Source organism: Rhinoraja longicauda, chromosome 8 (assembly GCF_053455715.1).
Source record: "Rhinoraja longicauda isolate Sanriku21f chromosome 8, sRhiLon1.1, whole genome shotgun sequence".
Taxonomy (NCBI): Eukaryota; Metazoa; Chordata; class Chondrichthyes; order Rajiformes; family Arhynchobatidae; genus Rhinoraja; species Rhinoraja longicauda.
Window position 1 is genome coordinate 59,865,023 of NC_135960.1, and position 23,921 is coordinate 59,888,943.

Here is a 23,921-nt window from a genome sequence, read left to right on the forward strand (position 1 = left end):
TCCGTGAATTAACCTAATAAACCTATGCTGCATGCTTCCTATATGGATAGGAAGGGTTTAGAGGCCCATGGATCAAATATAATGAAATGCGACTCGTCAGGTATGCTTATTTGGTTCGCATGGACAAGGTGGGCTAAAGGGCCTACATCTGTAGAGCTCTGATTTTGATATTCATTGCTACCTCTCTTGCTTTCAATTAGTTTTTTGTACCCCATGTTTTGTTTACCTCGATATTTTTTCTTTTTTTTCTTTATTACAGTCCTATCTTATTGTCACTGAAGTAAAGCTGAAATTATTGGTTGTGTATAAATTACTTTTTGATCATTGTGAGATCCGCATTGCTGAAAATAAATTACTAATTCGCTCGAAGTGATTACGTGACATTATTTTCACCACAGGCACTAATTTATGTTGGAATCATTCTTTCAATTACTTGCACAATACCGACACACGTATTACTTGAGCATTTTAACTCAACAGACACCTACTAATTGTTAACATGAAGATAGATAGTCTGTCTTTCACTGGAAAAGTTCAAATTCTGATACTTTGGGCAAAGGTTGCGTGAAACAATGAGTTCAGAAAATCGATTGATGCAAATGAAACACAATTTCCCATCTCCACCCCTGCGGTCTATCCAAAGGATAGATGCTGTGTGCCATTTACTGTGTTTCTTCTTTTCTGATTAGCTTTTATTTGAAGTAACTGAAAAGTAACTGACTTGTTGGTACCTTATTGCCTACATTGTTGTATCGTTAATTTAGATTTGTTGTCTTATATTGCCCTGGACTATTAACACGTAGCACTTTACGAATCATTATGACAACGTGTTTTTCAACATCTCAGCTGATATTCCTTCAGTGTGGGTCTGTTTTATTTTCTGGTTACAAATTATTTTAGACCTTATAATGGTTAAATGGATTTTGTATTTAGAGTGGATCCTCCTCATAATTACTACACTGGGAACACGGATCTGTGTGAAGTGCAAAGTGAAATTACAGCTGACTTTCTAAAGAATTAATTGTGATTTTCCTATACCGCAGAGAATATCCACTCCATTTATGCAAAGTTAGAATAATGGCAATAGACAGCAAAGGTTATATTTAAAAGATCCATATCTGAAGTACATTTGATCAGTTCTACACATAGAATATTATTATATTGATGTGGATAGAATGCTAAGAGGTCCATGGTGAAGGTGATCTATGATCCCTCTAGTGATGTTATATCAGTGATATCAGCTTAACAGAATAACATTTTTTGTTGCAGTCAAATTAGGCAAAAAAAAGCAACTTTTACTTGTAATTAAAATAATTTAAGATATTCACATGAATAGACACACATCAGTTTTTCTGCTATCAAAGCCTTCTATAATTTAAGGTAATTGATTACCTTAAACTCTGAAATAAAGCTCAATTGCTCTAATAAAATTAAGTGAGCTGAAATTATATTCTCTTACAGCATCTGTTCTCTTTGTCTCTATCACATCGCGTGGCAGAGCCTTCAATAAGCTAAGCAAGTTTCTTTTGAATTGTTTGGTGGATGTATTAGAGACTATAATAATGGCATTGCCTCCAATTTTGAATTTCCTCCTGAAGTGAAAAGCTCCATGTCAACTCATTAAATTTAAAGCCCTCAGCCTATTCGTTCCTAGAATTGAGACCCTCAACTTGTTCAATCTCCCCATTTTTCCTGGTATATTCTTTGCCAATGCTATTCACCTTCTCTAATATTTCTATATCCATTTTATAATATGGAGACCATAACTGTGTAGCACTTCTAAACATGAACAAGTTATTGTTTTGCACGTGTTATTCCATTATATTAGTCCTGGCTTTATTCACATTGTCTTGATGTTCTTAATTTAAATTATAATTTTCAATGATGGGTAAATGTGCACCCCATGCCTCATGCTTCTCAAACTTAAAAGTTTTCTTTTACTAAAATATATCACCTCTCACTTCATTCCATCAATTTTAATTTTAAAAAATGCACCTTTGTTTGTTTTGATGGCTCGTAAAAATGATTGGTTATTTCAAAAAAATAATATAATTAAAGGTTAGGTTTGGTCAGATTTTTTGGTGTATTTGGATATGAAGTGAATTTGAATTTCTAACTTCCCTAAACTTATGTATATAAATGTTCGCATGGGATCTTAGAACATCGACAGATTTCTAAGGTTTTATCCAATCAGTATTTAGTCCAGATCATAATCTGCTGAATGTCAACAAAAAGTCAAATGGAGTTGGATATCTTCTTCTGTTGTAAATAATATAATTACAATAATATTTTTAAAAGGCGATTAGCATGTTCAATGTGGACAATTCATAATTTGACTGCATTGTCAAATGTTATAAACAAGTACAGTTTTATCAACCTCAAGATTCAGCCATTCAAGTTCTTAATGTGTGGATAGAGGTTTTAGTGATTATATATTTTTGAGTTAATACATCAATCTGCATTCATTCTACATTCATGTTTTATAATAGTCATTTATAACTGAGAAATGGGTAAACACATTATAATCCTGCCATATTATTAATTATTCTCCCTTTAAGCTCAACATAACTATCAAAACATGATAAACATTTATTTGTAATAACTGAAAAGTAATTGACTTGTTGTTAACTTACTGCCTACATTGTTGTATCATTTATTTTTGTTTCAGATAAGACTTGGATGCATTCACCTGAAGCTCTAACAAAACATTTTATACCCTACAACGTAAAGGTATGTGATGAACTATAATAATCATAGAAAGGGAATCGTTTAAGAGGAAAAATTGCCAAAATCTTTTGGAAATGTAATGTTCTTGTTAATATAACTAAAGTTAGCTTTTATTTATATTTATATTGGATTTGGTTAGAAAATATCACACATCGTGAATTGGAACAAGTATTAAATTTGCCACATTATACTTACTCGGAGCTGCGTTAAAGATTTTCCATTTTTATTCATCTATTTTTAATATATCACTAAATTGAATATTTTCAGACAGAGTTTACAGGAAATTACACCAATTAATGAATCTTTTTAGAAAGCATACAACTGGTTTGGACAATTGGGTAACTGGTTGAGCAAACATATTGGACTTGAAATGTAGATTTAAGTGCAAGTAAGTGGCATCAGGGGAGGAGATATACATCTCTGGTATATATTTACCACTGGCGACCACATGGACTCATGTCGGTACATTTCACTCCATTGAAGTCTGTTAAGTCATTTGCACAGAGTGAGAAAAATTCTGTATGTTTCTACAAAGTTTAAATTTGTTCTAAAATTGGAAAGGAATAGAGACTTAGGAATTCTGTTGCCTTAGAAGGCCACATTCAAGAAGTGCTTTGCAAAATGACTGTTATTTTGAGAGCCTTCCACTGTAAAATTACATAGCAGGTGAGTCAATGTGCTGTAGCCTTTTGATTCGTCTTGCAGGATTAATATGGACCTGTATGAATCCAAGGCATTTATTTTGTTGAGCATGCAAGCTAAACATTTGGTTGTGGATCACCTGATATGTGAGGCTTAGGAAGAGATTTGGCCATCATGAGAGGGCAGAAAGAAATTGATGAGAAAAGATCACAAAGGTCAGAGGACATTTGGAGAAAGGAGCTATTCTGATTCTCAATGGTATCAGAAATGCAGTCTGATTGGAGACATTCAGGCTTGGGCTTGTGATCAGGCTGGGTGGTGATGTTGCAATTGGTAAGATAGTGCTGACAGACACAAAAAGCTGGAGTAACTCAGTGGGACAGGCAACATCTCTGGAGAGAAGGAATGGGTGACGTTTCGGGTCGATACCCTTATTCAAACTGAAAGTCACGGGAAAGGGAAACGAGAGATATAGAAGATGATGTCGAGAGATAAAGAACAATGAATGAAAGATATGCAAAAAAAGTGACGATGATACAGGAATCAGGCCATTGTTAGCTGTTTGTTGGGTGAAAAAGAGAAGCTGGTGCAACTTGGGAGGGGGAGAGATAGTGAGGTGGTTAGATAAGTTAAGGGTGAGTTATCATTATTGGTAAGGACTTCATTTTAAGAAGACCCACCTTGCATAAGTTCAAACTTTGGACATTATGGTCTGGGATCTGGTTAACTTATGATGAACCTGGTTTTGTGGAAGGCCGGCTTCTTTGCTTAAATGGCCACTACTAATCGTGAATTTGTGGATTTAAAAAATCCAGAGGTGTTTTCTGTGCCATCATTTCTTGATGCATCTGTCCATTATTACATCTGATGCCCAGAGGATCAGAAAGGGAAATGGCAGACCATGTAAGCTGTCCCAGTATTTCTTTCCAAATGCATTATCAATGAAATTATATTGTACAGTCTGTGGAGGTGTTTCATTGTGCAACACATTTTTTGGGCTATTGAGCTTTTAATTTTACAATTAATACGAGTATAAAAGCAGAAAATCCTTGCGTCTTGTACCTATTTCTGTGGTATTTGATTGTAATCTTGGAAGTGAATAACCTAAAAGTAAAAACGAATTATAACATGCAGCATTCTTATGTGCTGAGTTATGTCTGCTGGAGTGGAACATGAACAGCCTGTGAAACATTCTGAATTGTGATTTAGACAATTACCTTTTACCGCAGAAGAATGCTATCTTTTCCTTGTGTCGAACAAAAGATCAAACTTATTCCTGTCATGTTGTTAACATAGGACATCGAGTCGTACAGCACTGGAACCGGCCATTGGCCGACCATGTCGTTGCGCTTCTCCAGTCTTGCCAGCCTGAAGGTAATGGGAGTGCTGAAGGCCTTTGGAATGTGCAAAGAAGCCCAAAGTATTGCACCACATTGGTCCCTTCAAAGCTCTGCTCTGACTTCAAATTGGCATGTACTTTCTCCACTATTTCTTCTGGCTGTAGATGCATGTGTAAATTAAGTACTTTTATAGTGCAGACTCCTCGCTCAATTATTTTAAAGACCCTGCCCCAACAATTTGGGAATATGTCTGCAAACATGTGCACAAGAATCTGCATGGATGAGTGGAGTTGCTGTAATTAGGCATCTCATTTTAATGCATCATGGATTATTTAGTGCAGCTAAAATAAAGGGTTGTGATGTGCATTGACATGATTAAAAAAAACAGCTATCTTCCTGTCATAACTTACACATCTGGGAATCATTAGACATATTACAGGAAATCTTTTAGGTATCAGATTACTTGAAATTAAAACTATGAATTTCAAGAAGATGCAGAAGACGTCATTATTATAACTCTGGATATAACTAGGGCGGCATGGTGGCGCAGCGGTAGAGTTGCTGCCTTACAGCGAATGCAGCGCCGGAGACCCGTGTTCGATCCTGACTGCGGGTGCTGTCTGTACGGAGTTTGTACGTTCGCCCTGTGACCTGCGTGGGTTTTCTCTGAGATCTTCGGTTTCCTCCCACACTCCAAAGACATACAGGGTTGTAGGTTAATTGGCTTGGTAAATGTAAAAATTGTCCCTAGTGGGTGTAGGATAGTGTTAATGTGCGGGGATCACTGGTCGGCGCGGACCTGGTGGGCCGAAGGGCCTGTTTCCGTGCTGTATCTCTAAATTAATTGGATTTGTTTGTTAACTTCTAAGATACTGTGAGTGGTTTTGAGTAATATTAATATCTGGGCAATCAAATGTTTTATCTTATGCACAATTGCACAGCTGGTAGAGCTGCTGCCTCTCAACGCCAGAGACCAGGGTTCGATTCTGACCTCTGGTGCTGCCTGTGTGGAGTTCGCATGTTCTCCCTGGGCTTTCTCCAGGTGCCCCATGCAGGTTTGTAGGTTAATGGCCTTTGTAAACTACCCTTAGTGTGTGGGAAGTGGATGCGTAAATGGGATAACATAGAACTAGTGTGAACAAGTGATCGAAGGTTGGTGAGGTCTCGGTGGGCCGAAGGGCTTGTCTCCATGCTGTATCTCTAAAATAATGGGAATATTTATTTTCCATTGCTCTATTTAACATTTAATTATCTCAACATCTTGATTAAAGCATGAAAAATATAAGAAATGTTTTTTGTAAGGTATATTTATTGTCATGTAATAAATGCAAATCTCTTTTCCTTGGTTCTGTAAATATATTGGGGGCAGAATTTGAGAGAAATTACTAAGGCTGTGTAATTCCACAAGTAAGCACTAGCAAGTTTGGATTTCAAATGCATGAGTGCAGAGATCCTGAATGACCTTTTTAAAGGATGGCCTCTGACTTACTGCAATGACTAAATCCCTATGGAATTTCTTGGCGGGGTGCCAATAATTTGTGCAAATCCTCAACATTTATTGGGGGAGGGAGAAAATATGCTTGAACATCCGCTGCTGGGTTAGAATAGGAAAACTGCCTGCATAATTCCAGCAAAATTGTTAGATAATGGATATTTCATGGAAATGGTTTAGTTTACTTTCTGATTGTAATTCTGCTTTTTAACTTGCTTTTACTTTACAGTTGCTTGAGTATTCTCACAATTTCTTTATTTTTTGTATTGTTTCTGTATCAAAGACAAGTTTATGCAGTGTTCTTAAAAAAGTTTTGAAAGCCAGATAAGCCAGGGACTTGGACTAATTGACTATTTGAAAAAAAATCGTTTTCATGACCAGCGTATCAGTCTGGACACTTGGAGATGGGATTTTCACAAGGAAAGCCTGCTTAAGTGCCGAATCTCACTATTGAGGATAGAGCCATGTACAATAGACAATAGACAATAGGTGCAGGAGTAGGCCATTCGGCCCTTCGAGCCAGCACCGCCATTCAATGTGATCATGGCTGATCATTCTCAATCAGTACCCCGTTCCTGCCTTCTCCCCATACCCCCTGACTCCACTATCCTTAAGAGCTCTATCTAGCTCTCTCTTGAATGCATTCAGAGAATTGGCCTCCACTGCCTTCTGAGGCAGAGAATTCCACAGATTCACAACTCTCTGACTGAAAAAGTTTTTTCCTCATCTCCGTTCTAAATGGCCTACCCCTTATTCTTAAACTGTGGCCCCTTGTTCTGGACTCCCCCAACATTGGGAACATGTTTCCTGCCTCTAACGTGTCCAACCCCTTAATAATCTTATACGTTTCTTGTATGTCCATTAATTTCCTCTTCCTTTTATTAGGTGCCCTTCGATGAGTGTGAGCTTGATATTTACCACAACAAAATACACGAGCAGCCCATGCTACCTTCAAATTCTGATCCATTAAAATGTTGGCCATTAGCTGGACTCATTCCAGGACTACATGTTATGTTAAAGGCATCCCGGTGGTATCATTTCTAAGTGAGTCATGGAGTTGCTTTTGACAAGATGGAGTATTGGTCTTTATTTTATAATCCTATCTGGCTAAGATTAATTGGCAGTTTTATCATTTACAGATTGGAGCTAGCAGAGTACATTTAGCTGCCACATTTGCCCACATGACTGCACAGAAATTGTAATTTATAGGCTATAATATGCTTTATGGTATTCTGAGGGAATGATAAAGTGCTGTATAAAAATAATTTATTTTCATTTGTTCTCCTCCTTGTCTATCATATTTGTTTGAAGAATGCCCTGCCCTTTATTTCTCTGTATTCATCCACATTATATGAAACTTGAGGTGGAAGTGAGAAGGAAGATTGTCTTTCTGCATTGTATTTATAACCCATTGGAATGAAAAGTCTAGGCAGCACTTGTGTTTTCCTAATCACTCATTTTTGAATGAAATCAGGGTGGGTCACAATTAAAATACTGGGTGAGAAATAGAAGTTTTACGGAGAACGATTCTATATTTTGACAGTCACTCGTTCACATTACAAAACCAAAGCTCATGCTTATAATTATTGTGTGCATTAAATCATAATGGGAAAGGTTATTCAGGCACATCTGTTTCGTAAGCCTGCGAATTTGTTGCCGTTACAATTCAGCAAAAACGAACAACAAAATTAGAGAAAAAAGTGGAGTGTGAGGGTAAACATGTAAGGTAGATTTTGTAAAAGCATCCACAATTATATCGAAGTAAGAAAATGTTCAGTGAGGACAAATGTGGGCTCTTTACAGTCAGAAACGGGAAATGTTAGAAAGCAGGAGAAAAGCAATCTCCATGAAAGCTAATGGCATGTTGGCCTTCATGACAAGAGGAGTTGAGTATAGGAGCAAAGAGGTACTTCTGCAGTTGTACAGGGCCCTGGTGAGACTGCACCTGGAGTACTGTGTGCAGTTTTGGTCTCCAAATTTGAGGAAGGATATTCTTGCTATTGAGGGCATGCAGCGTAGGTTTACTAGGTTAATTCCCAGAATGGCGGGACTGTCATATGTTGAAAGACTGGAGTGACAAGGCTTGTATACACTGGGATTTAGAAGGATGAGAGGGGATCTTATTGAAACATAAATGTTATTAAGGGATTGGACATGTTAGAGGCAGGAAAAATGTTCCCAATGTTGGGGTAGTCCAGAACCAGGGGCCACAGTTTAAGAATAAGGGGTAGGCCATTTAGAACGGAGATGAGGAAAAACGTTTTCAGTCAGAGAGTTGTAAATCTGTGGAATTCTCTGCCTCAGAAGGCCGTGGAGGCTAATTCTCTGAAAATGCTTTCAAGAGAGAGCTAGATAGAGCTCTTAAAGATAGTGGCGTCAGGGAGTATGGGGAGAAGGCAGGAACGGGGTACTGATTGTGAATGATCAGCCATAATCACATTGAATGGTGGTGCTGGCTTGAAGGGCCGAATGGCCTACTCCTGCACCTACTGTCTATTGTCAATCGCAGAGAAATTAAACCTATATTTTAGATTTAGATTTTTGGAAAATGACTCAAATGCCTTTCCAGAACTGCCAGGGAAATAAAAGTCTAATTAAAAAGAGGAAGTAAAGTTCTGGAGAAATGAATGCAGTTGACAGCTGATAAATCACCAATAGCAAATAATCTGCATCCTGGAATGCTAAAGGAGGTAGATGTTGAAATAATGGGTGTAATGGTTATTATCTATTGCAAATTTTACAAATTATGGAACAGTTTGTGTAGATTTAGAAGTGGCAAATATACCACCATGATTTTAAAAAGGAGTGAGGGAGAATATAGGAAAATGCAGAGTTGGTAGCCGAACACCAGGAGCAGAGGATTTCATGGAATCTGTTTTGTAAAGTGTGTTTTATATATCACCTGGATTCAACAAAATTAACATGAAAAAAAATAATTATGCTTGATAAATCTAGTCGAGACAAGTCAAGTCAAGAGTCTTTTATTGTTATATGCCCCGAAACAGAATAATGAAATTCTTACTCGTAGCAGCACAACAGATATGTAAACATAGTACTCTGTAAAAACAAATAAAATGTGCATGTATGTATATATATATATATGTGTGTGTGTGTATATATACAGTATATATGTGTGTGTATATAAAAAATAATAGTTCAAATGTTAATAATAATGCCCCTATGTCTATGCACTTTAAAGACTAATTGGAGGTTGTAGTGTTTAATAGCCTGATGGTTGTGGGTAAGAAGCTGCTCTTGAACCTTAGTGTCACCGTTTTCAGGCTCCTATACCTTCTTCCCGATGGTGGAAATGAAAGTGTGGCCAGGGTCGTGTGGGTCTCTGAAGATGCTGGTTGTCTTTTTGAGGCACGACTCTTGTAGATCCCTTTGATGATGAGGAGAAATACTCATTGAGGACTTTGCCCATCTCATGTGGCTCCATGCAGAGATGACTGCTTTGATTTCTGAGGTGTCCCACTCTCTCTCTCTGGTTACCATTTTTACCTTTATGTACTTAAAAATCTTTTGGGATTATCCTTAATGCTATCGGCCACAGCTATCTCCTGCCCCCATTTTCCCCTCCTGATTTCCTTTTTTAGCTTGTGTGGGAAGGAATTGCAGATGCTGGTTTAAACCGAAGATCGACACAAAAAGCTGGAGTAACTCAGCGGGACAGGCAGCATCTCTGGAGAGAAGGAATGGGTGACGTTTCGGGTTGAGACCTTTCTTCAGACCCGACTCTTACTCCAGCTTTTTGTGTCTATTATTTTTTAGCTTGCTCCTTAGTTCCCGAAACTCCTCCAGGGATACACTTGATCGCTGCTGCTTATGCCTGTCCCACGCCTCCTCCATACTCTTGACCAGAGGCTCAATTTCCCTCATAATCCAAGCTTCCGTGGGCTCACCTGTCTTGCCCTTTACTCTAGTAGGAACGTCCATGTCCTGGACTCTTGTCAGTACACTTTTCTGACCTTCCATTTCCTTCAAACAACCTACTCTAATCAACTTGAGTGAATTCCTGTCTCATACACTCAAAGTTGGCCTTGCCCCAATTTGGAATTTTAACTTGTGGGCATGCTCTGTGTCTATCCATAACTATCTTAAATCTGATCGAACTGTGGTCGCTTGTCCCAAAAGGTTCCTTCACGAATATCTCACCCACTTGCCTAATTTCCCAAGACTAGGCCAAGCATTGCCCTCTCCCATGTGAGGCCCATACATATTGCCGGAGGAAACTCTCCTGAGCCCATTTGCCAAATTCTACGCCGTCTAGCCATTTCGCACAATGACATTCCCAGTGAATATTGGGAAAGTGAAAATTCCTGACTATTGCAACCTTATTAGACTACAGCTGTCTGCAATAACCCGGCATATTTGCTCTTCTAATTCCCATTTACTATTTAGGGGCCTATAGTACACTCCCAGCTAGGTAATCATGCCTTCCTTGTGCCTCAGCTCCACCCATATAGCCTCACGAAATGATCAGTCCATAATGTTACTTCTGACCACTGCCGTGACATCTTCCTTCACCAATAACGCAACCCCTTCTCCCCACCATCTGTCTCTCCTGAAGCACCTATACCTTGGACATTGAGCTGCCAGTCATGCCTTGCTCTTAACCTGGAAAAGGCTACAACGTCCCAGTCGCACATACCTATCCATACCCTAAGTTCATCTGCCTTACCTGTCAAGCCTCTTGCATTAAAATAAGTGCAATTTAAACCAGCAGTCCTTCCACACTCCTTGCCTTTCTCCTGCCTATTCTGTCCACTAAACGTTCTCTTGGTAACTTGTGACATGAAGAGAGATTGGTTTGAAGAGCCCTATATTCGCTAGAGTTTAGAACAAATAGAGGTTTCAACATCTCACTGAAACCCATGGTTCTGACCATGCTTGAGAAATTGGATGCAGATAGCATGTTTCCCCTGGCTGGGGTGTCCTCTACATGTCATCGCAACCAATGTGGGGTAAAACATTTATGACTGAAATGAGGAGAAATTTATTCAATTAAAGTGTAGTGAGCCAGTGAAATTTTCTAATACAGAAGGTGGTGGAGGACAAATTGCTGATTGTGTTGAAGGAGATGGATCCTTTTCCAGGCAAGAGGCAACAAGATGTATGATTCCACAATAGTTTGCCGGACATGAGTTAACAAGGGAGCTGGAATATGGTATTGATCTAGATGATCAGACTTTTTTTAATGCTCAAAAATAATGTAATGGCATGTTCTACTTCAGAATTTTCACCATGTGTGATAAATTGCATAAACTCATAATGGATGCCGATGTAATATTCATTGGAAATGTAATCCCAGTGTTTAGTTTTGGTTTTGCTGCTGCACATTCACTGAGTCAAAATAACTACAATAAAATTGAAACATAATATTGATCTAGAAACTGAATGATCAGCCGAGGCCATAATGGATGGCAAAGCTGAATCAAACGTCCTATTTTTTCCTATTTTCCAAACAATTCAGTATATCACGTACTGTCTATCTTCGTAGTGGTCTGCACGCCATGTTTATTTAGAGTGAAAGGATCGATAGAACTATATTATTTTGATATTTGTGATTTAATCACATATAATGTGAAATCTAATTTTCATTTACTCTCTGGTATTCATGATGCATTTCAATTAAACAGAAGGCCAAACCCTGCAGCGGATTGATTAAAACTAAAGTTCTACGTTGCAGAATGTTATTGTGGGAAATAACCTTCTCAACACTAACTTTCATTTCATCGTTAGCATTATTCAGCAGCCTAGCAAAACCAGTTTCTCTTGTATCAAGCTGTGTGAAGTACAGTGCTATCGACAGTTGGTGCTTCAAGAAGTGTGCCCTGTAGTTTTGCAAAATGGTCAATCAGATTGAGTAAGAGATCCAAGAAGAAAAGGGAAAACAGAAAATGTGAATTCAATCAATAACTAAAATAGGAACAAGAATACTCCCTGTGCTCCTAAGCTGGAAATGAAAACAGAAAAGCCGGAAATACCCACAAGGGCAGACAGCATCTGTGGAAACATAGACATTAACTTCACTGACCCGCTGAGTATTTTCTGTTTTTATAATAACTAATGAGGGAAAATAGGGTTGGTTTGTTTCAGATAAATTCTGAGGAAAAATCAGACTGGCTAAGGTTTCAGGCATAATGTTTTATCAAACTAAGTTTCCAAGCATTTTTGGGGATTTGTTATTTTTAATTTAGATTGTCAGCATTTCCTTTTTTTGTTATCCCTGGATGAATTTTTTAAAGAGAAAATAGCAAGTGGTTATTATAGCTGTATTTTTCTAGATTGTACTACCTTGAATCATTTTGCTGGACATATTCTAGTTCGCTCATTTGCAGCTTTTGTTTTCAGATACCTTTCCTTCCAAACATTTTTATGTAGCTTAGGATAGGTCTTTTTTCCATCTGGAAAGCCAGCCATTAGAGGCTTCGTAGCTTTCCGTCTCCTGTTGCTGTGCCAACCTTTAGGTATTTTTCTTTAAACAAAAGTCCATTCATTGGAGCCCCATGGGATCCTACCCTGACAAACCAAATGATTTAGTTGCTTCTCATGTCTTGCTCTTTTCCATCCTATTTTTTTTCATATTGGAATTTAATTTTCATGACCTCATTTGATTGGTTTCTCTTCTAGCATTCAATTTCCAAGCATTTCTAACTGGATAGCAACTTACTTTACTTACTTAGGCACTTACTTTTAGAAACCGGTTTGATGTTGGGGGGAGGGAAGGTTTTAGATGTTTAGCGCAACTTTTGCCTACAAAACAATTTATTTTCAATGGTAGACACAAAATGCTGGAGTAACTCAGTGGGACACGCAGCAACTCTGGAGAGAAGGAATGGGCGATGTTTCGGGTCGAGACCCTTCTTCAGACTGATGTCAGGAGAAAAGAAAGATCTGGACCCGAAACGTAATTTCTACAGCATAAACATTACCCATTGCTTTGATCCAGTGTCTGTTTAGTGTTATTCAGGGTGTTATTTCGACTAAAATAGCATGTTCAGTTTATTATATAGACGCCATTTCAATGATGCGAATTGAGAATAGATTGTAATCGATGATATAAGAAACAGACTTTTGGATGACTGTTATTACAGAAATCTTGCTCCAGGAAATAATCGATCGGTATTTTAAATTAAATTTGTTTACCAATTTTTGTTTCTGCTTTGAAAATAAATTAAAAAACCTGGATCAGAAATTCTGAATACTTAAGTATCAGAAGTTACCATTTAGTATGGTAACCATTTTTAAATCATGGCTTTTCTGATATATCACTCTTTTGCAAAAGTGTGCTGTCCAATTGATCACTAGTGTATTTTTTTCCATGGTATTTATACCCTAATATTTCAAAACAAATGTTCAGCTTGATTAATATTTCATGCCAAAATCACGGGTTTTAAAAATACTTTGTAGGAAAAGCTAGAATCATTCCTCCCGTACACCGATAAAGGAGCCTTAATTTTTTCTAAGATAGACACAAAGTGCTGGAGTAACTCAGCAGGACAGGCTGTGTGAACTGCTTACATAACCAAGATGTAGCCATTTTATTTTTTAGACATGAAATGTGAAAAGGAACATTGGCAAAATGTGGCCAAGTATAATGTTGGAAGGTGTGACATTCCTAGCAAAATAGGATTTGCCAAATGATATACCTGGTTTTAAAAATGTTTGTTCTGTTTAAAGTCCATATTCACGGTGCAGTGTGATTATTAGAAATTGTGTTCAAATCAAGTAGAGACTGTGGATAAATATGATGAGGAACAAAAATAATGAAAATCTAGCTTCCAGCAACTTCTCAGGATCTTTGACTATGACAGCTCACAAACTATAAATTATAAATCTATATACAAATAGACAATAGACAATAGGAGCAGGAGTAGGCCATTTGGCCCTTCGAGCCAGCACCACCATTCAATGTGATCATGGCTGATCATTCTCAATCAGTACCCCGTTCCTGCCTTCTCCCCATATCGCCTGACTCCGCTATCCGTAAGAGCTCTATCTAGCTCTCTCTTGAAAGCATTCAGAGGATTGGCCTCCACTGCCTTCTGAGCCAGAGAATCCCACAGATTTACAACTCTCTGACTGAAAAGGTTTTTCCTCGTCTCAGTCCTAAATGGCCTATCCCTTATTCTTAAACTGTGGCCCCTGGTTCTGGACTCCCCCAACATTGGGAACATGTTTCCTGCCTCTAACGTATCCAATCCCTTAATAATCTTATATGTTTCAATAAGATTCCCTCTCATCCTTCTAAATTCCAATGTATACAAGCCTAGTCGCTCCAGTCTTTCAACATATGACAGTCCCGCCATTCCGGGAATGAACCTAGAGAACCTACGCTGCACGCCCTCAATAGCAAGAATATCCTTCCTTAAATTTGGAGACCAAAACTGCACACAGTACTCCAGGTGCAGTCTCACTAGGGCCCTATACAACTGCAGAAGGACCTCTTTGCTCCTATACTCAACTCCTCTTGTTATGAAGGCCAACATTCCATTGGCTTTCTTCACTGCCTGCTGTACCTGCATGCTTCCTTTCAGTGACTGATGCACTAGGACACCCAAATCTCGTTGTACGTCCCCTTTTCCTAACTTGACACCATTCAGATAATAATCTGCCTTCCCATTCTTACACCAAAGTGGATAAGCTCACACTTCTCCACATTAAACTGCATCAGCCATGCATCCGCCCACTCACACAACCTGTCCAAGTCACCCTACAACCTCATTCAAGAGATTCAAGATTCAAGATTCAAGATAGCTTTATTTGTCATCCAATATTGGACGAAATTCAGTCACCCACAGTCCAACAATAAAAGCATTAAATAGGCATTAAAATTACACAACCCCAAAAACACACAAAAAAAGAAACATCCATCAAAGAAACATCCATCACAGTGAGTCTCCTCCAGTCCTCTCCTCACTGTGATGGAAGGCCACAATGTCTTTCCCTTCTCCTGCTGTCTTCTCCCGCGGTCAGGTTGTTGTGGTTGCAGGCCGCGCCGGATGGTCCGCAGCGGGCCAAGCCCAAGGCGAGTCGCAGCCGCTCCCGCAGCCTCCGAAGACGGCCGGCTCCACCGATGATAAGTCCGATCCGGGGCGGGCGAACACGCTGCCGCTGTTGCTGTTGCTGCACGTCGGGGCGGTCGTGGCTCCCGACATTGAAGCCCCTGCCCAGCAGAGAAATATCCCGCGGCATATTTTAGGCCGCACCGGACGGTGAAATGTCCGCGCCCCAAGCCCCGCGATCCGGGGCGGGCGAACACGCTGCCGCTGCCGGAGCTCCTGATGTCGGCATCCACGCGGCCCGAGCCTAAGGCGAGTCGCAGCCGGTCCCGCAGCCTCCGAAGACGGCCGGCTCCGCTGATGGTAAGTCCGGTCCGCGGGCTCTGCGAACCGGAGCCCTGGAGGCCGCCAGCTCCAGGAGTTGGGCCGATGGTAGGCCGCAGCAGGAACGGAGACACGACCCAGAAAACAAAGGTCGGGTCTCCGTTCGGAAGGGACACCTATTTACAATTTTACAGTTCCCCCCCTCCCCCCTACATACACACATAGTACACAAACACAAAAACACGACATCACAACTACAATTAAGACAAAAAAACAACAAAAACACAAAGACAAATGGACCGCAGGTAAGCCGCAGCTGCTATGGCAGCGCCGCCATTTCACAGTTCACACTGCCTCCCAGCTTTGTGTCATCTGCAAGTTTGCTAATGTTACTTTTAATCCCTTCATCCAAGTCATTAATGTATATTGTAAATAGCTGCGGACCCAGCACCGAGCCTTGTGGTACCCCAATAGTCACTGCCTGCCATTCTGAAAGGGACCCATTTATCCCCACTCTTTGCTTTCTGTCTGTCAACCAACTTTCTATCCAGTACCCTGTGCCATGTGCCCCAATACCATGTGCTCTTATTTTGCCCACTAATCTCCTATGTGGGACCTTTTCAAAGGCTTTCTGAAAGTCAAGGTACACTACATCCACTGGCATTCAAGAGAGAGCTGGATAGAGCTCTTAAGGATAGCGGAGTCAGGGGGTATGGGGAGAAGGCAGGAACGGGGTACTGATTAGCCATGATCACATTGAATGGCGGTGCTGGCTCAAAGGGCTGAATGGCCTTCTCCTGCACCTATTGTCTATTGTCTCCCCTGTCCATTTTCCTAGTTACATCCTCAAAAAATTCCAGAAGATTAGTCAAGCATGATTTCCCCTTCGTAAATCCATGCTGACTCGGAATGATCCTGTTACTGCTTTCCAAATGCTCCGCAATTTCGTCTTTTATAATTGACTGCAGAATCTTCCCCACCACTGATGACAGACTAACTGGTCTATAATTTCCTGTTTTCTCTCTCCCTCCTTTCTTAAAAAGTGGGATAACATTGGCTACCCTCCAATGCACAGGAACTGATCCTGAATCTATAGAACATTGGAAAATGATTACCAATGCGTCTGTCTCAGCCTCAGTCTGATGAAGGGTCTCGACCCGAAACGTCGCCCATTCCTTCTCTCCTGAGAGGCTGCCTGACCTGCTGAGTTACTCCAGCATTTTGTGAATAAATACCTTCGATTTGTACCAGCATCTGCAGTTAATTTCTTATACTATATATACCAATGCGTCCACAATTTCTAGAGCCACCTCCTTAAGTACCCTGGGATGCAGACCATCAGGCCCTGGGGATTTATCAGCCTTCAGTCCCATCAGTCTACCCAACACCATTTCCTGCCATAACTGTGCAAAGCACAATTAGAAAATAATCCATGGTAGTGAAAGGGGTGATCTATGGTGTTCCGTTGCTGAGATAGGAATAGGTTGTGCATGGTAGTTCAAGACCAGATGGTTCCTGGAAGGTAGCTGTCCCTGAACCTGGTGCTATGGTCCCTCAGGCTTCTGTACCTCCTGCCCAATGGCAGCACCAAGAATAAGGCATGGCCCCGATGGTGGTCAACCTTCACGATAAATGTACCTTCTTAAGGTAGCACCTCATGTAGATGCTTTTGATGGGAGAGAAGTCTGTGCCCAGATGGACAGGGCTGAGTCTACCATCCCCTGCAACCTCTTGTAGTGTTGGAATTGGAATTGCCGTTTTAGGTCATGATGCAACCAGTCAGGATACTTTCTGCACTGTATCTGTAGAAGTTTGTCAGAGTGCTTGGTAACATGCAGATTTTTTTTAAAAACTTAGATAATTAGTGCTTTGCCTTTGTGATTAATTCTATGTGCTGGGCCCAGGACAGATCCTCCTAGACGCTAACGCCCAGGAATTTGAAGCTGCCAACTCTCCATCATAACCCACCAATGAAATCCAGCATAATTAGTTCGTACTTACTGCCTATTCACAAGAGCATAATACATATCGCAATTCAGTTGAAATACATTAATGCACCATATAAATACCATGAAATTGTCCTATTAGTTTGCTATTACTAGAACTTTTATTATCATCACGTGTACTGACAAAGTGAAAACCTTTGTCTTGCATGCTATTAAATTATACTGCAGATGAGTACAATTGTACACAAGCAAAAGAGAAAAACGACTATAGTGGCTATTAGTGGTCTTCTGGGATCACCTCATTCCGGTATTATCATGCGTCTATCAAGCCACAGTAGGCAGTGGAGGCCAATTCACTGGATATATTCAATTAGATATAGTTCTTAGGGCTAACGGAATGAAGGGATATGAGGAGAAAGCAAGAACAGGGTATTGATTTTGGATGATCCGCCATGATTATAATGGATCCTGCATCTATTTTCTATGTCTCTAGATAAGTCTTAAGTTGCTGAAAATATCAAGTCTGACCTTGGCATTTATTTTCTCGCATCAAACCCTGGCAACACTGGGTCAGTGCGATGGCATTGGCTCCACCGTTCTGTCCAGCGGCTGCAGGCTGCGCTCGATCTGCTTGCTGATCCGGCAGCTGTAGGGCCTCCAACAACCTCCTCATCCTCCCGTTCCCACACCATGGCCTCCAGCCCCTGCAAGCAGCTGGCTGCTGCCTCCCGTCATATCATATCATATCATATATCTACAGCCGGAAACAGGCCATTTCGGCCCTCCAAGTCCGTGCCGCCCAGTGATCCCCGTACATGAACACTATCCTACACCCACTACGGACAATTTTTACATTTACCCAGCCAATTAACCTACATACCTGTACGTCTTTGGAGTGTGGGAGGAAACCGAAGATCTCGGAGAAAACCCACGCAGGTCACGGGGAGAACGTACAAACTCCTTACAGTGCAGCACCCGTAGTCAGGATCGAACCTGTGTCTCCGGCGCTGCATTCGCTGTAAAGCAGCAACTCTACCGCTGCGCTACCGTCCCGTCATGCATGAACAAAGATAAACGCTTGAATATTATTTCCCCTTACTCTTGTGACTTCAGTTCCTGTTGATTTGTACCTCAATCACTTTGAAAATGGATGAAGTTTCCTGATGCATCGTTGTCAAATTTCGCAATAACCAAATTATCAATGTTGCCTCTTTTGATGGGATGTTAGCTGTTTGTTTAAGTGTTCGACATGGCAGATAGTGACCAAATGCTCATTTTGTGTCAGTTGTGTACGCTTAGATACACCATGGAAACGGGCTCTTCGGCCCACCGAGTCCACGCCGTTTATCGGTCACCTGTTCACACAAGTTCAATGGTATCCCACTTTCTCATCCACTCCTTACACACTCGGGGCAAATTATAGAGGCCAATTAACCTATGAACCTGCAAGTCTTTCGGATTCGGGATGAAACTGGAGCACCCATACAAGATCCACGCGGTCACAAGGAGGACATGCAAATTCCAGCACCCAAGATCAGGATCTAGTGCTGTGAGGCAGCAGTTCGACCAGCTTGCAGTGATTACTGACATTTAGTTTAATTGGATTTATGTGTGGTCTCATCAGCACCCATTGAACTGATTGTTACAGACTGTGCCAAAATACAATTTTGTGGGAAAAACTTTGTAAATGTGTTCCCAGGAGCCACGTGACTCAGCAGGTCATACTCATCACCCCTCCTCAGTGCCATTTGGAATTGTAATCTTGTTCTCCTCATCCTACAACTCTAAACCCCATTGAATGTTGTGGCCCAATCTGGAAATTTCAGACCTGGATCCTGTTGGTTTTTTTTGGTTGCAGTGACTACACACCAGGAGAGGGGCAATTCCCCTCTCCTCCCATACACACATTACCTCCTGATAGTGCCTGCCGACTTATTTTCAATCTTCCTTCATTGTATTCATCGTGTTGAGGTTCATTTTTCAGGGCTTTTGAGCTTTTCTGTTGTGACTCTGGTGAAAATCTGATTTGTTTAAAAAGCACCAGGTGAAAATATATAAATAGCATAAATTGTCTTCTGATGCCTTCACCTGTTAAATGGGTAAATGGATTCAACAAGAAGGTACCAGCTTCGATCCTGCATCCTTGTTAAGCTAGTGTAGCTAAAGAGGGCAACAACGTGTGGACGTGAGAAGAACCATTACATAAATGTGACTGTCTGTAGCAATCCTTGGCAAAGTTAATTACTGGAAATGCCATTAAGTTCTTTCGTTGAAAGACCAAATAAATGGAAATGGGGATAATGGAGTCCCTCACCTACTAAAGTTACAATAAACAAAGAAATTACATTTTCAGAAGTTGGCAGATGATGCAAGACTGCGGAGTTTTAAAGCCAGTTCTGATTATTGTTTAATTGCATTTGACCATTCAGGCAGAAAATTCAAAATGTTTTCCCTGAAAAGGATTAAAATAAGATTTTAGAATTTGAGATTGGATAAGTGCACATTATCTGGGAAAGTATCCAACATGGAGCATTAAATGTAATTTACTCATTCTGCACTTCTGTTAATAGAATTACCCAGAAGTAATATTGCTCCAGTGCATACCATTCAACATTTACTGTGGTAATTATTTTGGACATATAGATGATATTCTGTGATTTTTTGATTTTTTGATTAACTTTTAAGATTTAATAGCAACTTGTATGTCAACAGAACACAGTGTCGCAGATTGACTTCAGGAAATGACATGGTGCACGTGCACCACTTGGCATCAATGGTTCCGAGGTGGATATTATAGAGTTGAAAGTTCCTGGGCGTAAACATCACCAACAATTTGGCCTGGTCCAACCACATTGACACGACGGCCAAAATAGTACACCCCACCTCTACTTCATCAGAAGACTAGGAAATCCGGCATGTCTCTGGCGACTTGTCTGCAATTTCTACAGATGCATAATTGAAAACATCCTATGGAGAATTCATGATAACTTGATTTGGCAACTGCTCTGACAAAGAGCACGAGCAATTGCAGAGAGCTGTGGATGCAGCCTAGTCCGTTAAAAAGCAGTCATCCCCCTTCTGTCTCCCCAACCCCCTTCCCCCTTCACCCCCACCAACTCAATCTATACCCGTGCTACATTTGGAAAATAGCCAGCATAATCAAGGACCAATTGAACCGCAGTCATTCTTTTTTCTCCCCTTTCCAATTGGGCAGAAGATACAAATGCTTCAAAGCACATGCCCCCAGAAACAGTAATAGCTTATTCCCCACTGTTACCAGACCATTGACCTAACCTTTCATGAGCTAGGGTGCTGTCTTGATTAATCCAATCCCAATCCTACCTCATTGCGGCCCTTCCACTTTTTTAATCACTACTTCCTGTGCATCTATAACTCTGTTCAGAGGGTAGTTAATCTGTGGAACTCACTGCCACAGAGGACTGTGGAGGCTGTCAGTGGATATTTTTAAGGCAGAGTTAGACAAACTCTTGAATGGAATGGGCGTCAAGGGTTATAGGGAGAATGTTTCTGGCTCCGACAAAGCACCAGAGGTTAACTGAACTGTTCTATCTTCCGCCTGCCGCCGAACATGGCGGCTGGTGCGCCCCCCCCCCCACCGGGTCCCCTCCTTACTCCCGACGGTGTGGGTCTCGTTAACGCCAGTGGCTTGGGGCCGAGCTTGGAGGCTGCAGTGGGCGAGCCGGGTCCTCTGTTGTCCATCCGTAGCGGGCAAGTTGGGTGATCCTCGGCAGGCGGGTCCTCCTTCTTCGATCCATGGTGAGTGAGTCCCCAGTCTGCGGCAGTGAGCCAGGTCTGGCTGCTGGGATACTTCCCGCCCACTGCCTGCCGGGATACTTCCCGCCCACTGCCTGCCGGGATACTTCCCGCCCACTGCCTGCCGGGACACTCCCAAAATTTGCGAGACAGGGGCGATGTGGCGGATGTCTAAAATCTTGATTAAAGGCTTTGGTGTTTAAAGGCAGAGCAGATGTGGTGTAGGGAGGAGAATAAAAAAACTTGGATCCTTGGTTTTAGTGCACGGTGAGATCATAGAGAATGGAAATTGTTGAGATTTCGGACATTGGCACAGAGTTTCAGATAGTATCAAATTTATGCAGGATTCAATCAGGGAAGCTCATCAGGATTTTTTGGAATCGTTTAGTCTTGGAAGTAACACGTACAAAAACGATGTTTCCCGATAATATCCAAGGAAGTAATCTGGTTTCACACGGTCAGGAGAGGACATCTAAATTCCACCCAGACAGAACCTGTAGTCAAGATTGAACCCAAGTTACCAGAGGTGCAAGCCAACAGCTCTACTAGCTATGCCATTGCCACCTTAAGGAGGTTTCAAACACAGATACCATGAAGCATATGCCGAGTTGGGTGATTAATCAGATTCTGGTTAGTACATTGTCACATGCACCAGGATGCAATGAAATCCCTTGTTCACATGAAGTTGACAGAGTTATCAGTATGCATACAGTAATAATAAATACAACAATAAATGTAAAATGATGCAACATTGGAGTAAAATCCTAAATAGTGTGAATTTAAAAAAAAATAACCAACAGAGGTAGAGGTAAGAGTAACAATATGTGAAGGCATATCTGGGATTGGAGTGCCAAACACGTGATTACTTCAGGAGTCTGATAGCAGGGGGGAAGATGCTGTTATCGATGCTGGAGCTTCAAGCTCCAGTATCTTCTCCTCAAAGGTAGAAGAGATAAAGGGGAATGGCCAGCGTGGCAGGCACCCTTGATGATACTTCAGCCTCACTGATACAACACACCGTGCAGATGGATTGGGTAGAAGGAATTGATGAGCCTGTGATGGACTGGGCTTTGTACACTGTAAAAGGACGTCCCTCGTACGCAGAGTCTTTTACTGAATAGGTTTATTAATTGCACTACACACATTACGCCCTAGCTGTCCGTGGTCATCACTGGAACTAGAGAGCGAGCTGGGGGTGGGGAAGCTACAATTATACAAGAGACCATGGGGAGTGGTTAGTAGTGGTGAGGTCACTATGTTAAAGGAACATGCACTGATCTACATCCTTTCTCTTGGAAACAAGAGCGACCACGGCTCATACGCTAGACTTAAACTATAAGCAGGGAGCAGATAGAATGCAGCACAACACAGACTACGCGTACCCACCGTACCGGACAGGCGGCTTGACCAGTCGCCCAGAGCGGGTGCGCAACCCCCCATCCCCTTCGGTCGAAGGAAGAGCAGGGACGGGTGCGGGTACCGAGGCAGGGGAACCAGGGGAAGGAGGAGAACGGGGCGGCGATACCCGCAAACGCGCAGGCGAAGGAGGGGAAGGGGGCTGGGGCGAGCCGGGCACAGACAGCCGAGACGGCGAAGGTTGGGGCACGCGAGGATGGACGGGAGCAGGAGGCACATCAGGCACCGGGGACTGGACGGGAGGTGAATACGGGACCGCGGGAGGCGGTGCAGGCTCGTTGACCAACATCAGGTGCTGGCGGGTACGACGGTACACGGTGCCCTCGTAATTAACCAGGTACGACCGTGGAGAGTCAGCATTGCCGACGACCACGGCCAGCCGGTGGTGACCCGAGGCGGACTCCATCCGGACAACCTGGCCAGCGAACAGAGGGGGAAGGGGACGGGACGATTTGTCAAAGGAGCGCTTCTGAATGACTTGCTTTTCGATGATGCGCTCCTTGACAGCGGCAGGGCTGCGAGCCGTTGGTTTCAGGGATTGCTGGGAGACGGGGATGGGGGGTCTAGTGGTGCGGGACATGAGGCGCTGGGCAGGGGAACCGAGCGCGGGGTCCCGGGAGATGTTGCGGAGGTTGAGGAGGGCAAGGTACAAGTCAGAACTGGCAAGCCGACAACGTTCCATCAGTTCCTTCGCGCTGCGGACAGCGCGCTCTGCAAGTCCATTGCTTTGCGGGTACTCGGGGCTGCTGGTGATGTGGCGAAAGTTCCACAGGGTGGCGAAAGCGGCAAACTCCGCGCTGGTAAACTGGCTGCCGTTGTCGGACTGGAGAGATACCGGGGAACCAAAGGTAGAGAAGTGGCGGCGAAGCTTCCCGATGACGGCAGCAGACGTGAGGGACGGCAGCAGGTCCACCTCGAACCAGCTGGAGTAGGAGTCCACCAGGACCAGGTAGTGTTTGCCACGCCACTCGAAAATGTCGGCGGCAACAGCCATCCACGGCAACTCGGGAGCCGGCTGCTGCAGGAGAGGCTGGCGCTGCTGATGAGGTAGTAGGCGGTTGCAGGCAGCGCAGGCGGAGACCCTGTCCCGGATGTCCTGAACCATGCCAGGCCAGTAAAATTGTGCTTGGGCCTGGGATAAAGTGGCCTCCACCCCGGGGTGTCCGTTGTGGGCAGTCTGAAAGTAGTGATCTCGCAGCGCGGCCGGCACCACGACCTTGTGACCCTTCACCACCACGCCCGCGTGCAGCAC

At 42.3% G+C, this 23,921-nt stretch overlaps 1 protein-coding gene across 14 annotated transcripts in view; it reads left to right on the forward strand.

Moving 5' to 3' along the window:
• Positions 1 to 23,921, forward strand: part of gulp1b (GULP PTB domain containing engulfment adaptor 1b) — a 303,142-nt gene that overhangs the window by 201,030 nt on the left and 78,191 nt on the right. For all 14 annotated transcript variants that reach the window (XM_078404086.1, XM_078404078.1, XM_078404091.1 and 11 more), the window contains one exon: positions 2,669 to 2,730. In XM_078404086.1, coding sequence (XP_078260212.1) covers positions 2,669 to 2,730 — 62 coding nt within the window. The remainder of the gene's footprint in view (positions 1 to 2,668; positions 2,731 to 23,921) is intronic.